This window comes from Ovis canadensis, chromosome 20, assembly GCF_042477335.2.
Source record: "Ovis canadensis isolate MfBH-ARS-UI-01 breed Bighorn chromosome 20, ARS-UI_OviCan_v2, whole genome shotgun sequence".
NCBI classification, from domain to species: domain Eukaryota; kingdom Metazoa; phylum Chordata; class Mammalia; order Artiodactyla; family Bovidae; genus Ovis; species Ovis canadensis.
Window position 1 is genome coordinate 35,460,732 of NC_091264.1, and position 23,962 is coordinate 35,484,693.

Genomic DNA, 23,962 nt, shown 5'->3' on the forward strand with positions numbered 1-23,962 from the left:
TAACCTCCCAAGGCAAAATCCTAGGGAAAAAGGTTAAACTGCTGAAAGAGATAATAACATCTGAATGAGATGACTGTGATTTAGCTGGAAAAACAGAATGCTGAAGCTCTGCTTCCTCAGAAGGTAGGGTCAGGTATTGTTTGATTTGGCTCTTCCATTCTTTCTGCAAAATAGGATTGTTTCAAGGACACAGACATAGTCGTTTACAAGGTTACGGCGGCCATAAAAACACCTAAAACCGTTGTATTAAGTTGCTTTGTGTTGCTGGACTAGATTTACTTCTATTAATTTCCTGTATTCTCAAGAATTCTGAAAACTACACCACAAGAGACTTTTAGAAATACAGCTGTCCATAACTGAATCCGTAAACACAGCTACTAAAACAATGGAGTCGCTTCTTTAATTGAACAGGGTGGACACATTGTTTCTGCTAACTAGATATAAGAGAACCAAGGTTCTGTCTGGCCACTTAAAGGACAGTTTAATGACATATCAGATCTTAGGCAAGACCCTATATCACAGGAAAAAGCATACTATCACGGGCCTTTTACTGGGCCAGTTGACAACTGAGGAATACGCATGGTAAATTAAAATATTGTATCCATGTTAAACTTATGGAAGTTGAAAACTGTGCTATTCTTTAAGAATATATCCTTTTTGTTAGGAAATAAATACTGAAGTAGCTGCCATAAATGGTCATGAAATGGTTCAGAAAAACTATTTTATGTCTAGCCCTCCAGGCTTCTCTGTCCATAGAATTCTCCAGGCAAGAATACTGGGTAGCCTTTCCCTTCTCCAGGGGATCTTCCCAACCCAGGGATTGAACCCAGGTCTCCCACATTGCAGGCAGATTCTTTACCATCTGAGCCATCAGGGAAATTACCTGTATATTGTATATTATGGTACATGACATTTTATATATAACTAAATTACCTGGCACATTTTATAACATAAAACATATATATTTTTATAGAAAAAGATCAAAGGATAATGCAGAAGGGCAAAATGTTAGCAATAGGTCAACTGGGGACACAAATATAAATATTCTTTGTACTGATTTGCGATTTGTTTGTGTTTTTGCAATTATATCCATATAAAAATGATTTTTCTTAAAAAGGGAGAATTGGAGTCTTCCTTCTTCAGCTGCCAGCAAAGGTTGTTTCATTTAAATCTGTGCAGGCTCATCCCAAGTGGGAAGTTTACCCCAGTCTTTCACTTGGTTTGATATTCACACAAATTAGCAAAGGGAAATAAAATGAGTTGTTTTCTTAAACTTCCTCCACATTTTTGATTATAAGTGTAGCATGTGCTTATTAAAGAAAATTCGGATAAAAAACAAAACCAATAAGGGATAAATCCACATAAACACCACTAAACTGAAAGAAACTTCATTGTCACTTTGGCATATTTTTTTTCAGAATTTATTCCCAAGTTTTAACATAGCTAAGATTATATTATATAAGGTGTGTAGTATGGTGGTTTTTCTATTCTTTAATCTAGTATAAATGTTTTCCCATGTCATGGGTAAAAAAAAAAATAAAAATTTCATAATCCTCAACCTCAACGTAATATTCATAGTCATAATATGGATATGCCACAATTTACTCAGTCATTTCTCTAAAACCAACCCTTCGATTACTTTTGGTTTTTATTTATTATACATGATGTTGAATTAAAAGTTCAAGATCCTTGTGCTTAAATTTTTTTGTTTCAGTATTTCTGGTTTATATCTTTATGATAAATTCACAGAAATAGAACTGCTGGGCCAAAGAGTATAAGCAAGTTTAAGACTCAATACAAAAGGTCAAACCACTTTACAGGAAGTTAAGCTTTACGCCTTTATCTTTAAGGAGAAAGATCCTGAATGGGATTATCAAAACTTGGGCTAAAATCTTATTTAATATTAAAGAAACGGAAGTTTTACTGCCACAGTCTGAAAACTGCAATCTTTAGATCACACTTAGCTGCCAGGAAAAGTTTCATAAGCCATGTTTTGCCCTCCAAAGAGAAAAAATTGAAATATTCCAGCCCGTCTGGAATACTCATACACACTGATAACTAGGTAAGAGTTATGGGGCCAGCCTCAGGTGACCAAGATACTAAGCTTTGGGTGTCTAAAACCCCAAAAACCTTCCTATCTTCCCGATAGAGATGAGATCCTAAAAATATAAGGGGGGGAAAATACATGTGGGTAAAGTGATAGGAACCTAAAGGCAAGGTTCAAATTCGAAAAAGCGCACTTCAGACAAGTTGCCTTTTTCTTCCCTCTATTTTCTCAGCAGCCTCATCAGGAGATACGGATTCAGTCCCACCTTCGTTGAAACAAAAGACTGACTCCCCTGGGTCAAGGCAGCCAAACTTCTCTGAACTTGATCCCCTCACCTGTTACACAACAAAGTCAAACAAAGACCCTGAAGGTCACTGTCATGTCTCATTTGGAAATACTGTCCTTTAAATGCCCAGGGGAACCAGGAGAGATGAGCAATTCTCTCTGAACATCACCACAGTCACATGCTAACCACCTCATTTCTCCTATCACAACCAGATCAAACAGCACGTGGTATAAAAGCAGATTCCAGAAACTGCAGAATCTCTCTTCGGAGCGAGTTTGGCAGGCTCACCGTGGCCATTGCGGTAGCAGATCCACTTCTCCCGGTTCTGGGTGGGGGCCGTGGGTTTCTTGAGCCCCGCCTTTTCCACAATGGCGCTGGGATCCTGCCGGGGCCCCTTCTTGAGAGTCCTCGAGCTTTTCCGGATACTGCACACCACTATCACCACCAGCACCAGCAGCAGGAAAAGCACGATCATCCACGGAAGATGCTCGTTGATGTCAAAATGTTTGTGTGGGTTCTGCCTGGGGTGGCCCCTCTTGAGGCCTTTGATGGGCGTGCTTGACTTCTCACCCCCAGTGGCCTCCATGGACGGCAGCAGCTTCAGGATGTGTCTGTGGTGGGGCCCTTGCTGGTGGTTCACTACCTGGAGCTTGGGGAAGGTCTTGTTCATGCCCTCCTCCCCGCTCGCTGAGCTCGTGTTGTCAGGGACTGTCCCTTCCTGGGTGCCACTTGACACCTTTGGTCTAACAGAGGCAGAAGAGTTGGATTCTGTTGAGTTGATGCCTAGAAAAAAAAAGAGTAAGGAGGGGGGAAGAGTTTTTCTATATGTGGGGTATCTACACATTCATCCTCTTCCTAGTCATCTCCAAACCAGGTCAGATAATCCAAGAAGAGATGACCTATGGAGCTTTAGAATAAATGATATTGTACATTTTCACAAAGACTTTGACAATGCCTTTATGTGGGAGGTTAAAACTCAGCTTAACAGCTAAACTCACTCTCTCCTGCCAAAAGCAAGGGCATCCTCAGGGACCAAGCGCCTGAGCTTCACAGTAGCTTCTCCTGCGCTGCACGTACTATGTCAACTCTTAATTGTTTTGATTATTAGAAAACTAGCTCCAATTGAATTCCACTGTCTTTTGATTTCTTTATTCTTCCTCTCCCACCAACTGGCTATTTCATGAGGCAGTGGTAAAATGGAAAACATAACTAAGAAAAAGGAAAGAGTTCAAACCCCAATCTATGTTGGACCAGAGAAAGGTTTGGAGGGATACTCAGTGAACAAAATAGAGCAGGACTTGCTTAGTATGTGCTAATAACAGAGCAGCAAGATTTGGGCACGCAGCTTAGTGGAGTGTTTTCAGAGAAGCTTCCACAAGCAGTTTTCCATTAAGGAATGAAAGCCAGGGACTTCAAGTCCTGAGAGACAGGACCTGACCCCTGAGGAAACCTAGAGAGATCACAGGAGCTCTCTGAGGCTGCTTCTTCATTTCCAGTGGCGGTTTTGAGAAGGCCTTCCTTATGGGGTCTCATCAGAAGGTCAAACATAACCACACATGAGAGCTCACTGGACAGTTTTCGGCCATCATCTCATGAAAATTAAACTCAATCAAAAGGAATTTGGAAATAAAAGCTAAATGTTATTCTTGCCTGAGATTCAAAATGAATTCTGAGGAAAACTGGGATATACTTGATGAAGGACATAAAGTCCTATGGGAGAAAAATAAAAAACTCTTTTCCAGATGTGAACGCCAGTTACCCTCAACATGACACAAACGTGTTTGTTTCCTGACATTCCTGCCTGACCTTCCTTTTCTCGCACTCCCCTCGGATCCAGCGTTCATCTTTCCCTTCCAGATGTTGTGGTATTTTTCTCCCCTTCTCCTTCTGACCTTCCAGCTGTGTCTCCCCAGGACTGACTGGGTGTTAGAAAACTTTTAATCCAGAGGGACCTTAAAGGAGCCAAATCGCTCATTTATGGTGTCATATGATTGGCAAGTTTGTGACCAGGGCCTGCAGAAGTTCAGTGATTTCCCCAAGGCTACGCGCTGACCTTGTTTCTCCTGGTTCTGATTTTCTAACTTGATGTCACCTAGTTCTCAGATATTCACTCCTCCCTAATAGCTAACACTTCTGGTCTCAATGTTTCTAATAGGTCCATGGAAGCTAGACTTTAAACAGCCGCAAAAGGCAAGCCCCATCTTCAAGGGGTGACTTTGGAATAGACAAGATGGAGAAGCATCATGGCTCCCAGCCTCGCTCCACAGGGCTCGGAGCCCTCCGCACATACGCAATTCATGAGGTTAAGTTACCTTTGGGAATGAGAGTGGAGGAAGGGGCGTCATGGGGTTCCGTGTGCTCAGGGCGTGGAAGGCTGGTTGTGCCAGCGGCGGGTGGGGCAGTGCTGGAGGAGGACGGCAGCGGGCCGCAGACGTTGTCTGCCTCCTTGGTCCCCAGCCTGATCACCACCATGTTCTGACTCAGACAGTCTGTGTACGCTTTGCATCTCATCACACTGGAAGGCACGTCGGAGAAGGTCCCCCGAGCACACTGCTTACACCGCACGTCCTCCATTTCTGTCCCCTTCTTCCGCACCCCCCAACCCACAGGGCACACCGTGTGGGGGGCGCAGGTACCATTCGACTGGAACATGCCAGGTGGGCAAGTGCATTCTCGGTCAGTCAAGGCAGTACAAGGTAATTTCTCGATCATCGGCCAGGGGCACGGCTGACTACACTCGTGGCATTTCTCGATGCCATTCTCGTGTCTGGTGAAGGTCCCCGTGGGGCAGCTGCTGCAGACACGCAGGCTTGTGTTGGTACAGTGCTCGGACACATAGGTTCCTGCTGGACACTTGTCACAGGTGAGCACCTGGCCAGTGATGCGGTCGACGTGGTGGTATTTGCCAATGAGACTTGTTGCCTTCTGCTCTGGTTGAGCCCCGGTGGTACTGAGGAATCCAAGCTGAAAGGAAAAAAAAGGGAAAGGAGGAACAAAAGCTAAGAAGATGTTGCACAGGAAGAGGAGGAGAAAGGATGGAACAATCCCTACCCGACCATCCTCACTCCCGTCAAAAGTCTGACCAGTACTGCGCCATTTTTTTTTAATATTCATTCATTTATTTGGGGCTGCACTGGGTCTTAGTTGCAGCTCTTAGGTTTCTCTCTAGTGGTGGCACATAGGGGCTTAGTTGCTCAGTGGCATGTGGGATCTTAGTTCCCAACCAGGGATTGAACCCAAGTCTCCTGCACTGGAAGGTGGATTCTTAACCACTGAACCACCAGGGAAGTCCCCTTTTAACAGCTACATATAAGAGAGAGAGAGAGAGAGAGAAAAACAGACTACAATTCCATAGGGGGCCTGATCTCCTGGCTGCAAAGTTTTGGCTTTGTTGCCTGACCTTTGCCTCAGCTTTCTTTTTTTCCATCTGTAAAATGAAGCTGCAAACTGATTATAAAATCAATGGAGAATATGAATGTGAAAGCACTTTGGGACTCATATTAAAAATGCTACACAGCAGTTAAAATCTTAATGCAAGAGGAAAGTAACTTGCTGAATAGTATCTTCCTGCTACAATCCAACTGATGGGTAGCCATTTGTTGATACCTGGACAAATCAGCTGAGATGGCAGGATAACAAAAATTCAAGCTGCTACTACAGGTGATCCAGTTGGTGTTAATCAACAGACAAAGTGTGGTTTGTTTTTTTTTTTTCAAAGGTTTTGTCTTTACAAAGCTAAATGGCCTTTTCTTTTTATTTTGTAAATCAGAGGCAGACCCTTGGTGTTCTGAATGAGCTTTAAACAACAGAGTTAATACTTTCAGATGCACCTCCTATTTGTTGAGGCCATGATCAACGCAGCATGGACCTGCAGCCACCCAAGAGCCTAAGAACAAAGCATGGGAAGGAGGGCAGTTAAAGTTCAAAAACAATATTTAAGAAAGTTCCCTATAAAATGTAAAAACAAGCTGAGATGATGCCTAAAAGCTGATGCTAGGGAAAACATCTAAATCAAGAGACACAGGCAATGAAAAAAACTGAGGAGAACAGGAGCCAGAAAACCTGAGGCTGGTTCTATATGATCGAGAGTCTTCCATCTCTCCTTGATACCAAGGCAGCGGAATTAAATCAGAGCTTCAAAGCAAGCCTGGGGCCTCAACTGCAACATCAACATTACCTTGAGAAGCTTTTTGAAAATCCACATCCCCAGCCCATCATCTGAGATCAGATGGATCTGCAGTGGGGCCAGGAATCGGTTTTGGTTTGATTTGGTTTTTAAGCTTTCCCAATGATTCTGATCCCCAACTAAGTTTTGGACTTCCTGAAACAAGACGGGCCCCCTTGGGCTCTAATCACCTGGGATTCCCAGAACCACTTTGGAGACAACCCAGCTCAACTGTCAGATCCTTCCCTCCAACTCTCACCCAACCTGGCACTTTCTACTGTTTTTGTTCTGTTTCTTTTCTGGCTGTGCCATGTGGCCTGTGGGATCTTAGTTCCCCACCAGGAGAACCCTAACCTTGAACTGGGAGCGTGAAGCTTGATCACTGGACCACCAGGGAAGTTCCCTTATTGCTTTAATACTGTTCTTTTAAAATCATTATTTATAATAAAAATAAACATTCTTTTTTAACTTTTTATTTTATATTGGCGCATAGTTGATTAACAATGTTGAGTTAGTTCCAGGTGTACAGCAAAGTGATTCAGTTATACTTATATATGTTATCTATTCTTTTTCAAATTATTTTCCCATTTAGGTTGTTACATAACATTGAGCACAGTTCCCTGTACAGTAGGTCCTTAATGGTTATTGATTTTAAATATGGCAGTGTATACAAGTCAAACCCACATTCCCTAACTAGTCCTTGTAACCATTCTAATAATTATGAAATAGAGTGAAATGTTTCAGTCTCTGCTCAAAGCCTCCTACCCCCAGAGAAACACTCTCTTTATTATGGTATGTATCTTTCCAGACCATTTTCTGAGCATTTACACATAAAACACACATACATGCTTTCACTTGGCCAAGTTGGCTACCTCAGGTTTGCGTTTGGTTTACATATATGAAGGGGAAAGGCTATATATACCCACTATTCTATGACTTGCTTTTGGTCATCTTCTATTACTGCATCACTGAAATCTTTCCACATCAGAGCACACAGACTTCTTCCTTCTTTATAGCAGTCAAGTACTCTAACAGCACGGATATGCCTTTGAACTTGCACACGTAAAGAAGTTAGAGACTCTTCTTACTGAGGACATGTAGATTGCTTCCTTGCCCACATGTCAGTGTACCCATGCACCTTTCTATAATCCATATTCACCTCCTTCCCTTCCCACTCCACACTAGTTTCTCTTTTCTTTCCTTGCCATCCCAAATAATAGGTACAATCATGCTATTCTCAGTCTTTTAAGAACCCCTTTCTTCAAGAACCAAATAACCCATAACTTGGAACCTCTCGGTCCTTCTCTTCTTTACTACTATGAATTTACTAGATAGGTATTTTCAGACTGTGGGAGGACCAGACCTGAAAGAGAAAGACTACCTGGGCCAAGATTTAGAGAATAGAAGACTTGTGTTCTTGTCCAGGCTCTGCCTTAAGATCAATACCACCTGGGTTTACATGCTTGTAAAATTAGCAGGTTGGATTAGGTTGTATTCAATTCAAGGTGTATTCAACTTCAAGGTGTCTGTGATTGTCAGAGTTCCACCTTCTCCACGAAGCCTTTACAACCATTCCTAGATGCTCATTCCAAGCCAATGAGCAAACTCATCACATTTCCTGTTTCTTTTGCTCATCATGTTGGTGCCTAATTACATATTGCCTTGTAATGTTAGTTGAAGACTTCCAAAGTGTATATACTTATCTTCCCATAATGATTATAAGCAGCTCGAGGCCAGGGACAACCATGTAGATTGCATTTCCTCTCTTGCTCAACCACCTCAATGGTGACGACCATGGAAATGATAAACAGAGCATCCTCTGAGCCAAGGGTCAGCAAACTACATCCCACATGCCACCTGTTCCTGTAAATAAGTTTTATGGGAACCTAGGCATTTATTTGGGCTTCCCTGGTGGTATAGTGGTAAAGAATCCACCTGTCTTGCAGGAGATCCCTGCATGGGGTTCAGTCCCTGGGTCAGGAAGATCCTCCGGAGAAGGAAATGGCAACCCACTCCAGTATTCTTGTCTGGGAAATCTCATGGACAGAGGAGCCTGGTGGGCTACAGTCCATGGGATCGCAAAAGAGCTGGACACGACTTAGGAATTAAACAACAACAACAGGCATTCATTTAGGCACTGTCCATGGCAGTTTCCATGCTATAACGGCAGAGATGGATAACTGCAAGAGACCATATGGCTGCAAACTTATCTGCCTCTTCAAAGGAAAAAAACAAAAAGCCTGCCAACCCCTATGCTGAGCAATCAAAAGAAACGTCAAAAATGCAGGGACCAGGAGCTCCCTCACTGGAACACTCATACCTCCTTGGAGAGTCTAGCAGGTGATGGAGTTCGTGGCTTCCTTTCTTGAGCACTCATTCCAACTCACATGCCAAATCTGATCCTCCCAACCCTTGTTTAAAACTCTCAGTGGCTCCTCACGTGACTTAGGGTGGATGCAAAATCTTTACCAGAGTTAGGACTTCCTCCAAAATCCCAACCCTGCTCTCCCCTCCCCCACTTAAAACAGGTCTCCCATTCACCCCTTACCCCCTTTCCTTAGGTTAATAAATGTTTTGTTTTTAAAATTTATTTTACGGAAGTATAGTTGATTTATCAATACAACAGTGTGTGAATTTCTGCTGTCCAGCAAAGTGACTCAGTTATACATATATACACATTCTTTTCCATATTCCTTTCCAGTATGGTTTATTGCAAGATATTGAATATAGTTCCCTATGCTATATAGTAAGGCTTTGCTGTTTATCTATCCTCTCTTCCTTTCTTTCCTATATGACAACCATCATTCTGTAGTTACACATCTGTCTGTTTAGTGTGTCTTCCCCTCTGGACCACAAGCTCCATGAGGATGAGAATAGAATCTATGTTATATGCTGATGCTCTCCAAGCCCTCGAGGACTGTACTCAATGCATGGTATACCTGACCAGGGTGTGTTGGCTAAATGAATGAGTGGATTTGTAGACCATAATTAATTAGAAGCAGCAAAATAAAGGGTGGGAGTGGAGGAGGTTGCTGGGGATAAACCAAGTGACAGAAAGCCAAGATGCCTCCACCATGTCTCAAACAGGCTGGCACCCTTAGGTGTAAGGGTAAATATTACAGTTTCACCTCTAAAGCCCCTGAGGATATCATTCCGTTTTCACAGAACCGTAACTGGCTTATAAGAATTATGCTCTGTGTGGTGCTTAAGATGACAAGAAAATGTAATGAAGAATTTAAAATAGCTCTCATTTCATAAAAAGATTAGAGTAACTTGGTGATTAGAATGATAAGCAGTATAACAAGATTATTCTCCAGAAGTCACCTATGTCCCATCCTGATTTCAACTTCAGCTATTTGAAAATTTTCACTTAGAGGACACTTATTTCAACAACAACAACGACAGATGGACAAAAATCAGTGTACCACTCCAAACTGCACAGGGTACAGAAGCACATCAAATACTTACGAACGGATTAAAGGGAAAACCCAGGACACAAAGCACATTTCAAGGAGGGAAGGTCTCCACGCTCACCTTGACGACTTGCATCACACCTATCCTGTTATATCACTCTTACTCTAGGACACAGAGATGGACCCAAGAAACACCAGATGTGCTAATATATGTCAGAATGTTGACGCTTATTTTTGCTTGTTTTCCTTTTTCTTTTAGATTTTTTGTGTGTGTGTGTGTGTGATGTGGGCCATTTTTAAAGTCTTCACTGAATCTGTGACAGTACTACTTCTGTTTTCTGTTTTGGTTTTTTGGCTGCCAGGTCTGTGAGACCTTAGCTCCTTGACCAGGGATTGAACCCACACCCTCTGCACTGCAAGTCTTAACCACTAGACTGCCAGGAAGGTCCTGATGCTTATTTGTCTTTAACAATTCTTATCCCATGACCTCATCTTTCTAATAAATGAGGGAAAGAGCCTGTGCAGGTTATAAGTAGATGTGTTTGTCATTCTTGTTCCCTATCAAATCTCAATCACTTTTCATAGAAAATGAGCAAACTCAAGGCAGGAATAAACTTTTGTCTGTTCATAATGGACCAGCAGAAAGATCGCTTATGAGCTTACTATAGAAAAATTGTTAATACTGCCTAAAACTAATATGTCAAAAGGAATCTCAGCTTCCTTGGATACGATAACTAAGGGAAACAAGTTATTCCTGAGATGGTAACTATAAAAACATGGTGAGGATAAAACATACTAATAGGGACTTCCCTGGTGGTCCAGCGCTTAAGACACCACCTTCCAATGCAGGGGTTACAGGTTCGATCTCTGGTCAGGGGGACAAGATCCCACATGCCTCTCGGTCAAAAAACCCAAATGTAAAACAGAAGCGATATTGTAACAAATTCAATAAAGACTTTAAAAATAGTCCACATCAAAAACATTTTTAGAAAAATAAAACATACAAACAGATGCTCATATGGCAAAAAGCCAGGCAGAGTAGAGATACTCCCAGAAGTTCTGACCATTTTATTTTCCACATCACATTAAATTTGTAATCATAAGTCATTGACTGCCCGGAATTCTAGAGATTTGAAGGGAGAAAAAGAATGTACCAAGAGAAAGGTGCCAAGCAAAAAGCCTTCTGCAAAGCACAGAGAGACCCGTTACCAGTTACATTATATAAATTTGGCCGACTCTGGCACTGTCTACTATCCTCTCTGATTTTAAAAAGCCTTCTGTTGCTAAGGCAAAAGCAGGGACTGCCGTTCAAGCTGGCGAATCCAGAGAATGCTGAGGCTAGAATGTGCTGACGACAAGACCGGAAGGAGGCAAGCTCAGAGGAGATGGAGGGCAAAGGGAAAAAAAAAAAAAAAAAGACAGAACCAACCCAGATGCTGTCTTCCCTGGAACCTACAATGCAGGAGAGTGTGTGTACTTAGCCTTCAGGGACCTGGACCATAGAAACACATCGCACACCACCCATCACAATGTTATTGTGTCACGCTAGTCACTCGGTCGTGTCTGACTCTTTGTGACCGCATGGACTGTGGCCCCCCAGGCCCCTCTGTCCATGAAATTCTCCCAACAAGAATGCTGGAGTGGGTTGCCATTCCCTTCTCCAGGGCATCTTCCCGACCCAGGGATCAAACTTGGGTCTCCGGCATTGCAGGCAGATTCTTTGCCACCTGAGTCACCAGGGAAGCCCACTCGTCACCCATCACAACAGCTAGTTCTATAGGCTAAGACCCCACCTACATGGAGAACCCAAGTTATAAATAAGACAGTGGTGAAGGTGAAGAATTTACAGAGTCCTCATTAAACCTGGCAAAACTGCCACCACCAGCCAGGGCAGCGACTGTAGCCTGTATAAACAAAATCTAATTTAGCCTGAAGCATCTGAGCAAGCCCAGCTCTACCAGATCCTGATAGGGGTGTGGGGGAGGCGGGGAGCAGTATAACCTGTGTCTCCATTTCTTCATTAGTATAATGGAGATAATAATAATAATATAATTAAATAATAAACTAAAAATAATTTTTATAATACAATAAAAATAATACATACGATCACAACCCTAGGATTGTTTTCACAATTGTTACTACAGATAAGAACAGGTGAAACAGTCGTGACACAAGGTAGTTCTTCATGAATGCTATTTTAATCATCACCCCTTCTATTTATCATCGTACTCTAGTTTAGCTTCAGTCCCTTGGGCTTAGACAACTTTTCAAAACACTCCAATTAAAACACAAATACCCAATAGAGAAGAAACTAGTGGTTACTAGTGTAAAGAGGAAAAGGGGAGAAATGATATGGGGTAGGGGGAACAAACGGTTATTATGGAATTATAAGAAATCATATATAAGAGGGACTTCCTGGGTTGGGTGGCCCAGTGGTTAAGAATCTGCCTTTCAACACAGGGGACTTGAGTTCAATCCCTGGTCAGGGAACTATAAGATCCCACATGCCTTGGAACAACTAGGCCTGCATGCCACAACAAGAGAAATCCAGGCAATGCAACTAGAGAAATTTCAAGTGCCGCAAGGAAGAGCAGAGCAGTCAAAAATAAAAAATAATTTCAAAACAGAAATCATATGTATGAAACTGCTGAAATTTGCAAAGCACTATAGAATTTAAAGAATCTTTAATTCAATAAAAATAACAATAATCCCTGTGTTTTTAAAACACTAGTTAAAAAAGGTGTAGCCTCTTTTTACTTAAAAAACAACAACAACAATATGCCAATAACCAATTCCTGATAAGTGTGTCAAAGACTCCAGATTTTTAAAAAACTGTAATCCTAAAACATACCCTACTAGGCTTGGAGCCCGCCACAAAACCAAAAATACAGACTGCATGGAAGGAGGTAAAAGAGAAGCAAGAACCAACTGGCATTTCCAGACAGATTTAGAATATACAGTACCGAGCAGATGAGCAAACACAGGAGAAGAAAGGGTTCGTTATTTATTGGTACACTGCAGATGGATGGAGGGAAAGTTAAGGAAACATTTTCCAGAGGGAATTTTCCTGATCTTGTCCCACAAGATGTTGATGATTCTAGGGTCTAAAACACGGGTGAATAAATCCCAGCCAGCTCCCTGCTTTTTCATAACCCACAAGCTTAAGGTTAGTTTTCCCATTTTCAATAGTTGGGTTAAAAAAAAGATCAAAACAATCATAAAATTTTATGATACATGAAAATGATTTGAAATTCAAATTTCAGTGTCCACAAATCAAGTTGACTTGGAACCCAGCCACACCCACTCTTCTGGGCATTGCCTAGATCTGCTTTCAAACCAGAGGCAGATCTGAGTGGTGTCCACAGAGATCGTAGGGTCCACGTGGTCAGAAATCCTATCTAGCTCTTTACAGATAAAGCTTAGCAACCCCTGGCCTAGAAGTTTAGGACATGCTCCTCACTGGAGTCGTCTCTTGGAGAGGCACAGTTCATGGCAGCCTCATGAACGCTGCAAGAGGCCCGCCCAACCCAGGAGGGCTGCAGAAAATGGTGATTTAGTTGAGCCCAAAACTTCCCAAACTTATGTGACCATGAAATCCTTTACTCACATCAGGAGCATGAACATCCTGCACAACACACCGATGTAGTTCTCACCACTAACATGCTAAAGTCCAGAAATGCAACAAATCCAACATTAATAAGATCAAATATAAATTCAAAGTGGAACTTCCTTGGCAGTCGAGTGGTTAAGGTTCTGGGCTCCCACTGCAGTGGGCACAGGTTTGATCTTTGGTCAGGGAACTAAAATCCCAAAAGCCTCGAGGTGTCACTAACCAAAAAAAAAAAAAAAAAGAAACTAACCAAAATGTTTGCATTATAAAATATAAAAACATTAAAAGTAGCCTGGGAAAAAACTATGCCATATACAGCTAATAAAAGCTTACAACTGAAAATGTAAAAAATTAACACAAAGCAAGTTAACAAAAATTGCTCTCAACAGTGGAGACAGAATAATTATACGGATAACTTGCTTAGTCACTAAGTCGTGTCCGACTCTTTTGTGACCCAATGGACTGTAGCCCGCCAGGCTCCTCTGTCCATGGGATTTCCCAGGCAAGAACACTGGAGTGGGTTGCCATTTCCTTCTCCAGAGGATCTTCCCAACCCAGGAATCGAACCCACGTCTCCTGCATTGCAGGAAGATTCTTTACTACTGAGTTTCCCATGGATAAATTGATAATATCCCTTGCAACTATTGAAATGTAAATTTGCACAACCAAGGACCTTTACATATCTCTATTAAAGCAGCATAAGTAAATTAAAATGATAAACGTCAATGTTGGCCGGCTTGTGGGGTAGTAGGCACATTTATAGGTTGCTGGTGACAATCTAAATCAATCAGTCTTTCTAAAGACAATCTGGCAACGTGCAGCAAGAGCCGGAAAACAGTTCATTCATTTCCTGTGACCCAGCAATTCCACTTTGGCGAATACACATCAAAAGTACCTCACTTTTGGGAACAACCCAAAAGAAAAAAGAGCAACTGGTTTGTACAGAGACAACTCTGTCTGTGCTGCTTGCCTGCAGCAGGAAAACAATGAGAACAACAACCAAGGGTCCAACAACAGTAGGATGACTCAACACACTGCCAACCAGAGGAGACGTCGGCATAGAAACTGGCAGGCAAGAAGGTTGCACTGACATGAATCACTGCACCTCAAATTCACATCCAAACTTTGGGTGACCCAACCTTATCCGCTCCTTCCTCACCCACCGCTTCAAAGCAGTCAGACCATCAGAGACTACACTCAAGAACTAGGAAACCATGGGACTTCCCTGGTGGTCCAGCAGTTAGGACTCCCATGTTTCCAATGCAGGGGGCATGGATTTGATCTCAGATGAGATTAAAAAAAAAAAAAAGGAAGAAGTAAAAAATAAAATGTTCTTTGTTAGTAAGTCAAAGACCCTTGAGATGTAGCTCCAAGTACTGAGACTCAGATCAAGCTCCCACTACACTCTAACTTGTCCAGAATGAATGAACTGTTAGTTTAGAGCAAAACCCTTCTGGAATTCATTCAACAATCATTTATTGCTTAAATATTGTGTGTCAGGGCATTGGGCTAGAAACACAAAGATGAATAGTGCGTTGTCTGTCGTCTGTAAGAAGCTGAAAAGGAATAACAACAACAATGGCCTTGAGCATGCTGTATGCAGAAGCATACCCAATCCTCATCAAATCTGGTATTTCTGGACCAGGTACAGGTTTCAACCAAAAAAGAGAGAGGAGCCACGGACCTGCAGAAGTAAAGAGCAAGGAGTGATTAACGACTAGTTAGATTATTCTGGGAACCTGTCACCATTTGCCTTGAGTTTTTTCCTTCTCCGCCTCTTGCCTCTTTTAATCCTGGATATGCTGATCAGGCCATACCTAAGATGATTATCTGATAATCATCATAAAATAATAATCCTTCTCCAAAGGGTTCTTTGGGAAATCAGAAGGCCAACCTCCTTCCAGGAGCAATGATAAAATTTCTTCTCACCTTCTGCCTTTCTTTAGTGTACTCAGCATCTACAATCTATGAAAAGACATGTTGAAAAGTTCCCTTAGGAGAGAGCTCCACGTGTGAAAAACCACATACAAACATCTCACGGGAGCCGAGACTGCAAATCACAGAGCTCAACCCGTTTCTAAGAGACCTGAAATGAAAAGTTAAAGAAAATGCCAATAACAGATGATGCAAACCTGTGGACTGATCCTGTACGAATAATCAGGCAGGCAGCAAACGAAACCCTGAGAGGTTCTTGAGTTCTCAGGATGAGTTGAAACTAGCTTGCTAAGCAGAATTCGTGTCATACTGCTACTCACTAGGCAAATATTTTTCAAAATGACCCCAGGAGCAGGAAAGCACAGCATCTCTTCCCTATTTATAACATTTCAATTTGCAAGAGAATCTTTCCATCTTAACTGTGGAACCATTGCCAGTCAGAGTCACACCATAGGAAAATGCTTGCCAGTGGCTCCACGCCCTTCCCTTTCAATCGGCACACACAGGTTGCTCTTATGCTATAATCAGCCCTTTTCGCTAAACTTCCAGATGCCACCATGGGGCAGAACCGCTCACCCAGTGGAAAGAGAATGTTCGACTCTCAGGTAAAAGTATTCCTTTAACGGGAAACAAAATTCCAGTAAATTAAGGTTGCTTGTGCCCGACCCACACCTTGGCTGAAAGAGCAGTGTGTATGAAGGCTGACTTAGATCTGAGTCCTCGCTCTGCTGCTGCTGCTAAGTCAATTCAGTCGTGTCCGACTCTGTGCGACCCCACAGACGGCAGCCCACCAGGCTCCGCCATACCTGGGATTCTCCAGGCAAGAACACTGGAGTGGGTTGCCATTTCCTTCTCCAATGCATCGAAGTGAAAAGTGAAAGTGAAGTCGCTCAGTCGTGTCTGACCCTCAGCAACCCCATGGACTGCAGCCTACCAGGCTCCTCCGTCCGTGGGATTTTACAGGCAAGAGTACTGGAGTGGGGTGCCATTGCCTTCTCCGAGCCCTCGCTCTGGCAGTTGCCAATTTCTTGACCATGGCTTCTCCTAAGCCTCACTGCCTGTAAAATGGGGCTAATGCTAGTACCTCATGGACTTGAAGGGTCTATTGAGATCATTTGTAGAAGCTATTCAACTCATTGCCAATAGTATGTGCTCAATAAAAAGAAGCTTGATAATAATCCAAATCAATGATTCATCTTCAAAGCCGTTAATATTCCTCCCCTCTATCGGGACCAGAGCCCCCTTAGAGCCACTGCTGCTCATTTGATTCCAGAACCCGTCTCACTCCTCTCCTCCCGGCTAAATCCATTCAACTCAGGCTCCTCTTCCCAAAACAGATTTGCAAATGGCTCCAAGCGCCACACCCTGAGGACACATTGAGCACAACTTTCCCACCACAGAAGCATCTGTCATCTTCAAGGCCAGGGTGCTGACGTGTGGGATTTTTTTGCAGAATCCAGGAGAAAGGACTCTTCCTGGTGGCCTTCAGCATCTCTCAAGGAGAGTGAGATCACGGGACTTCCCTGGTGGTCCAGTGGTTATGCCTCCACGCTTCTAATGCAGGGGGCACAGGTTCGATCCCTGGTTAGGGAACTAAGATGCCACGTATCTACCCTTCGGCGTGGCCATGAAGAAGAGAAAGAAAAGTGAGATCACCACTGCTCTGAAGCAACAGCCTAAACATCCGTGAGCCCCGTGTTTCTACAGCCCCCGTGAGTCTTCAGCAGATACTCGCTGACATCAGCCAGTTCCCTTCCTACTTACAAGCTCTGCCCAGCTCCTCTCCTCTCTTGGACTCAGGCTGGACATGGAAGGTGGTATGGAAGCCAGGTGGCAGCACACAAGCCAATTCAGGCTGCCTGTTTACTTTCTGGTATTTGACAAATACAAACACGGGGGCATGGCCAGGATTTATTCACCATCTCGCCGCTTTCCTAAAGAATCGCAGCTCAGCAGCTGCTACTCCAACTACAACGCCCAGTGTCCTGCTAATGCTAAAGGGGGATTCAACTTGGGGGCCAGAATAACTCCTCTTGCAGCTTCAGTTTTCATTCTGTCCAACAGACATCATCTGCGCCTAATGCTCCAGACCGAATCCATTCCAAATGGTCATCAGGCACAAGCCCAAAGGCAATGAGAGACTTCTGTCACTGAAGAGAAGCACCTGAATTTTCCAGGAAGTTGCCGAGTGACCTGGTATCACCAAGTCTTTGCCAGGCCTGCTTGGGAGAAGAAGGCCAGCAGAGTCAGTGCTTCCTGGAAAAAGAGGCACTGCAGTTGACAAAAAGCCACTCAATTCACTCTGGCCCTGGAATAATCTGATGATGCCTCTCACCATTTCCCATTACACACACACACACACACACAAAGTTCCCTGAAGCCAATTATACTTTACATGCTTTACAAAGGGCCAGATGAGGACAAAACCGATTTGCAACGTGTCCCCAGAGTCTCTGAAGAGACTGCACCTCTCACCCTCACAGTCAAGCCTAAGGCTGAAAAATGTCTCCTCATTCTGATCTACAAATAGATGGGACACAGAGCACCTGCTGAAACCAACTTGAACCCACACCCACTCACTCCATCCACTTGGAGAAAGAGGCCTGCTGCAAATGGTGCTGGAAAATACAGTATTAACCGTGCTGACCACCTACAGCTGGAAAGACTGTGTCCAAATTTAGCCACACTAAAATATGCAGTTTAGCGAGTTGGCAGATCTAGTGCTGGTATTTTCTCAACTTTGGGTAATAGGGATTCCATGACAAGGAATTGTTTTCTTGCTGATCTGATGTGCCTGTGTGTCTTCTTTACACTGTAGGTTTGTTTGTTTTGTACTGGGCTTGTGGCAGATTCAGCCATATGCCTTTAGAAACAGCTGAGAATTCAGATGAAAAAGCTCAATCCCATCCTATACAGTTTGACAATAGGGATGGGAGATTCACATGGTATGTGAGAAACCCTGCCTTCCAGGACATATCTGACTTGTGCGATCATGAGTCATCTTCTCTACCAAGTCTAATAGATGTTATTCTGAGACTACAAAATTTTTTATTTTGACTTTCAAACTAAAAGCCACAATTTCTTCAAGTGGTTTTTTCTTTTAAGATTTTTTTTTTTTGATGTGGATCATTTTTTAAGTATTTAGTGAATTTGTTACTATATTGCTTCTCTGTGTTTTGGTTTTTTGGTGGTGAGGCACTGGGGGTCTTAGCTTCCTGACCAGGGATCAAACCCTCATTCCCTGCGTTGGAAGGTGAAGCCTCAACCTCTGGACCTCCACGGAAGTCCCTCAAGTAGTTTAAAGATGCTAACATCCATCACATTTTGTGTATTACTTTGAGCATAGTACATTCATCTGGGGGTTCTTTCTGAAAGTGTGAAACTCAACCAGCACTATTGATAGCTATGTCCATTTATACACCATATACTTTGTACCTGCAGGGCAAGATCCAAGTTCTAATTCATTCCTGGGTTCCCACTACCAAGAACAGTGCCTCTGAGAGTAAGCGCTCAATGTAGGTTTGTTAACATGAAAAAATAATCTGCTTCCCCTATCTAGGCTGTTTTTCCCCTCCAAGTTTTCCCTTGCAGCTTTCACACTCTAGGACTGTGAAGTTCAGGTGTATATGAAGGAGAAAATCTTTTGGATATAACATTAGCTCTAATTCGAAGTTCTCCTTGAACCTGTCACTTAGTCTAGCATCTATTCAGGACTTCAGCCCCAACCAGCTACTCCACACCAATCTAGTCAAATAGCCGAAGTCAAACGCCAGGATGCTAGATGATTAACTTTAATAAGCAAAGGTCAGGAGATGGCACTAAGACATGTAGTCTCAACAACAGTAACAAACACCCATATGTGGGACTTTCTAGGTGAGTACTCATCTGAAAGCTCTTACAGTAACTGTTCTTCTATCAGGAATTCATAATATACGCAGATTAGTGGGTTCTAACATTTCAGACCTCATTTCCTTTATCAATTACATCTCCTTTTTCTTCTGACTGTCCCACTGCCAATATTCTATCTGTGCAGTCAAAGCAAGTTCCTTGAGGGCAAGAGACATCTCTGAGTGTGTTGTGAGCCCATTCTAGGGCATTTCTTAACACTGGCACAAACCTCAAGGTCTCATTCATCTGCTCTCCAGATTTTTGGCCTGAAACGCACAATATTTTGCCTTTCAGTGTGTGGTTTACTTTCCAATATCATGCAGACATCTCAACACATCAGAAACAGAAGTGCAAGCAGCAAGAATACTTTCCCCCAAAGGTATTCATGCAATTCTCATCAGTGTCCTGCAACAAATCAAGCCACCAGCCTCAACTCTCCCCCAGTGAGTCCTCTCTCTTGTTGCATTTCCTCATAGGGCAGTTTGGAGTTGTGAAACCCGCAGAGTGGCACAGCAGGGAGGCAGTGGAGTCGTGAGAGGGAGCCTAGCTATCCTGGGTCCCAGTACCAGTGCCCTCAACACTTGGGAGCAGGGTGGCCCAGAACTGCCAGTGAAGTTTTTGCGGTCTCCATTTTCTCAACTGGAAAACTGAGCTCATCCCACTGGCTTCACAGAGATGTTGGGACTAAGATAGGTACTATCTATAAAGCACCTGATATATACGATAATCATGTTATATGCTGTATATATATCATATAAAAAGGGTTTTTAAAGCTTACAGTAAGTTCTCCTTCAGTTAGCCTGTCATCACAAGAAAGAATCAAAAATGATGACAGTAACAAATATCTTCACCCTAAAAGAGGAAATATTTGAAAGAAGAGGAAAACCATGTGCCTTGAGCATGCTGCCGCGTGGACCTGAGCTGCAGTACCTGAAGTCTGCCATTTTCATAGGGCCAAGAATCCCAGTGGGATAAAGAATCCTTATAACAATGTCATGAAATCATCTTTTTTTTTTTTTTTCTGGCCACATTGTACAGCATTTAGGGTTTTAGTTCCGTGACCAGGGATGGAACCCGTGCCCAACCGTGGAGTCTTCACCATGAGATCATCATTTCATGTGCTATCAACGTCTGGGCTAAGGACTATAGCTGGTAGAGTGGGAAAAATAAAAGACATTGCTTCCCCACCCTGGTGACCCCTGTTCACTCTCTCAGTTTCCCTTCCGGACAAAGGGGTCAACTCAGGGCACTCAATGAACTGCAGTGGAACTTTTCTGTTATAGTTAGCATGAGAATAAGCACTCTCATTTTAGTTAGTATCTCAAGGTTGCATCTAAGCTCCACTATAAATTACTTTTTAAAAAAAGACAGGCAAACTTACTTTCTCAAGTCTTCAGTTGCAAATCCAGTGCACAATTTTTTAGGTCAACCAGACTTAATGATTTCTGAAAAGGAGCTGGGCTCTTTCTCTGGAGGTTAAAGCAACCTATGCTTTAATTACACCACGACCTTACTTTAAGCATCTCATGCAGAAACGTAAAGTCAATGAAATATTGCACTGACTTAAGACTTAATCCAGGAGTGGACCCCAAGGGGAGCATTAGGTGTAGGGCAGTAGATCTAAGACTGAGAAGGAGGCAGCTTGAGGATGGACCTACCTCCATTGATATTGGGATCGATGTTCCCCAGGACTTAGATGAGTTTCTCTCCACACCAACTGTCGAATCCATGCCCACTGCTTTCAAGGACCCTCCCAGCCTACTGCCCACCACCCAACACCCTCGTGTCAAGGACACAAATCTTGACTTTGCCACTGCTATAGAATGGGCAGAAAAGGGTCTTTGAAGGGAGTCTGGGACCTGCCTCATTATAAATCCGAACAGCACCAAACTTTTCTTTAGTGTCTCTCTTCCCCTTTAAAACACACCCTCGCACAGGGAACCAGAGTGTCTGTAGGATGAATTCCCAAGCCATAGCAACTGCAGTGCCCTGGGATCTAAGAGATCTTGGTTGGCCAGGCATTAAGCCCTTTTCGGGAAGGAGACAGCAAGCCTGCCTCTCCTTGACACGGCCTTGCCATGAAAATAGGCTCTTGTTTTTTTGTTTTTGTTCGGTTTTTAGCTAAGAATCTCCATCCACCCGGCAGACACAGAAAGATAAGCACGGAAGCTTATGGTGGCTCGTGGGTTTGATCTCAAATCAATTTTCTTCTTCCACCTAATTCATCCCATCCCCCCGCCAATATTTGGAAGGGCGGGGACGGGATGTGGGGAAGTTGGGGACAAGTTTTGGGTCGAAGGTGCTTTCAGGCTTTGGCAAGATAAATGATGGAGAGAACTAGCTACAGGGCACGCCCTGGAGCTGAATGCAGACCGGGTGCAGAAGAAGGAAGCTGCTCCACCCTCCATGCTCACCTGCCCGGCCACAGGTAAGCGAGGGATGGGGAAAAACGGGGGGAAATTCAGCTTCCTTTATGGTGGGCTCTCCCCTTCCCCCCACTCAAGTGTCAGCGCGCTGGCCGCCTGGCTGGGAGCCGGCGCTTTGGGGGCGCCTGAGAGTGGGTCTCGGGGCTCCTTTTTGGGCGTGCCGAAACCGGGACCCACCCAGTCAAGGCGGAGAGAAGGGGGAAGGGGAGCAGGCGCCCGCTCCTAAGGGAGGCGCCGAGGCACCCGGCGTTCCGGGGGGCCGGCGCGCCCGGGTCCCGCGCTCTCCCACCGCAGCAGCATCCCGGCATGACACTGCAGCTGCAACAAAGCGGCGGCCGCCGCCAGCCTCGGCTCCCCGGGCCCACACCCCGCGGAGGGGCTAGCGGCTGGGGGCCCTGCGGGTGCGCCGAGGGGGGTGGGGGCCCCGGAGGGGCGGAGGAGGTGAAGAAACCCTGAAATGCGCAGGAAGCCGAGTGGCCATCTCCAGCGCCTCTCCCGGCGCAGCCAGACTGCAAGGAAAACAATTCGCCTTCATTCCGGAGTCGGGCTGAGCTCTGCGGCTCCCTCAAAATGACCCGATCCAAGCCCTCGGGTCTGTTGCCTGCCCTCGCTCGCAACCTGCCCCCTCTGCACCCAGCACCCCCGAAGCCCCGGCCCCGCGACCCGCCCCGCTCCCGGAGCGCGGCGTCCTCGGCTCCAGCGCCGCCGCCGCCCGCGACTCCCGTCTACCCCACCCGGAGCGCTCACCAGGAGAAGGGAGCCCGCGATCATCGTGGCTCCGGCGATGCGGCTGCAGGAGGCCGGGGCGGTGCTGCTGCTCGTGAAGGTCCCCATGGCTGAGCCCGGGGCTCGCAGGGCGCCCGGGGCGCGTGGCCCCCCGGCAGCTTGAATCGGCGGCTGCTTCTGCCCAGCGCCGCATCCACCGCCGCCTCCCGAGCCGGGAGCCCATCTACCTCCAACACCCCATGTGCACTGCGGCAGCCGGACGGCCGGACACAGGAGGGAGGCGGCGAGCGAGGCTCCGGGGGCGCTTAGCACCTGCCCAGCTGCGCGGCTGTCCGGACGGGGAGAAGCAGCCGCTGCTGCAACCCGCACCTCCCTGTGCTCTCCTCCGACAGCGGCTGCGGAGAACAAGGGAGGAGGGCTGGGCGCGAGAGAACGAAGGAACAACTTCCCATAGCGAAGCCTCCGGCCGCTGCCAACCACCGTCCTCCGCTGCCCTGACCGGCCGGCGAGGGACTGAGTCTTGTGGCCGCCGAGCGCAGGGAAACACGTGGTGGCGCCGAAGGGGCGGGGAATCGGCCCTTTGTGATGTCATCGCGAAGGAGGCCGGGCTCTTTGTGCGAGCAGAACTGAGAAGGCGGTCCAGAGCAAGCAAGGAGGTGCAGGATGCCCCCTGCCGTTCGCTGAAGAACTTGCAGCTGCTTTCTAATCCAAAGAAAACGCTGCGAAGGTATGCACTCCCTTGACCCAAATTTCCCTCTTTACTAAGATGATTCTCAGTAAGTTATTTTCTGTGACAGACGCCTTTCTATTGTTTCTGGCTCGATGAGTAAGATCAGAGAAAAAGCAAAAAGCATTTAGATCAACGGTGTGCCATAAAGAGACCAGTGAGTTGGTTCCCAAACTTAGCTGCACTTTAGAATCACCTGGGATGTTTAAAACAAACTTTGATGCCTGCTCCCACCCTAGAGATTCTGCTTGAATCGGAATAGAATGTGGTCTGGGTGTTTGGATTTTTTTTTTTTTTCACTTCTCCAGGTGATTTGGGGAGATTTTGGAACAAAATTTGAAATCCTCTGGGTTAATAAATGCAATTAAGGAAGTCCAGACTAAAGAATTCCAAACCTGGAGTCCACGGAAGTTGGATCCATAGATGCTCTTCCAGAGGCCTTGGAAACCCCTGAAATATGTGGGCAGGTGCATTTTCCTAAATAAAAGATCCAGAGCTCTGAATCAATTTATCACAGAGATAAGAAACACTCTCCCTCCAAAAACATATTAAACATTTTTGAGTTGAGTTCCAAATGCCTTTGTGGGAGGTGGGTGGGTAGAAAGGGAGGTAACATAGTGCCTCGGAAGTAAGAGCACAGAGCATTCCTGGGCACAGTTGGCACCGCCTGCATTTCTGAATGTGAGTGAGGACCTGACAACCCTCTTGTTGTCTCACCTGGGGGGAGGCAGAGTCTCCT

General features: G+C 44.8%; 1 protein-coding gene across 1 annotated transcript in view; it reads right to left on the reverse strand.

Annotated features, from left to right (window-relative positions):
- Window positions 1-23,077, reverse strand: part of TNFRSF21 (TNF receptor superfamily member 21) — a 64,514-nt gene extending 41,437 nt beyond the window's left edge. The window contains exons 1-3 of the mRNA XM_069563351.1: window positions 22,518-23,077; window positions 4,646-5,297; window positions 2,622-3,116 (exon numbers count right to left, since the gene is read on the reverse strand). Of these exons, the coding sequence (XP_069419452.1) occupies window positions 2,622-3,116; window positions 4,646-5,297; window positions 22,518-22,604 (1,234 nt within the window). The 5' untranslated portion in view covers window positions 22,605-23,077. The remainder of the gene's footprint in view (window positions 1-2,621; window positions 3,117-4,645; window positions 5,298-22,517) is intronic.
- Between the last annotated feature and the right edge of the window lie 885 nt (window positions 23,078-23,962).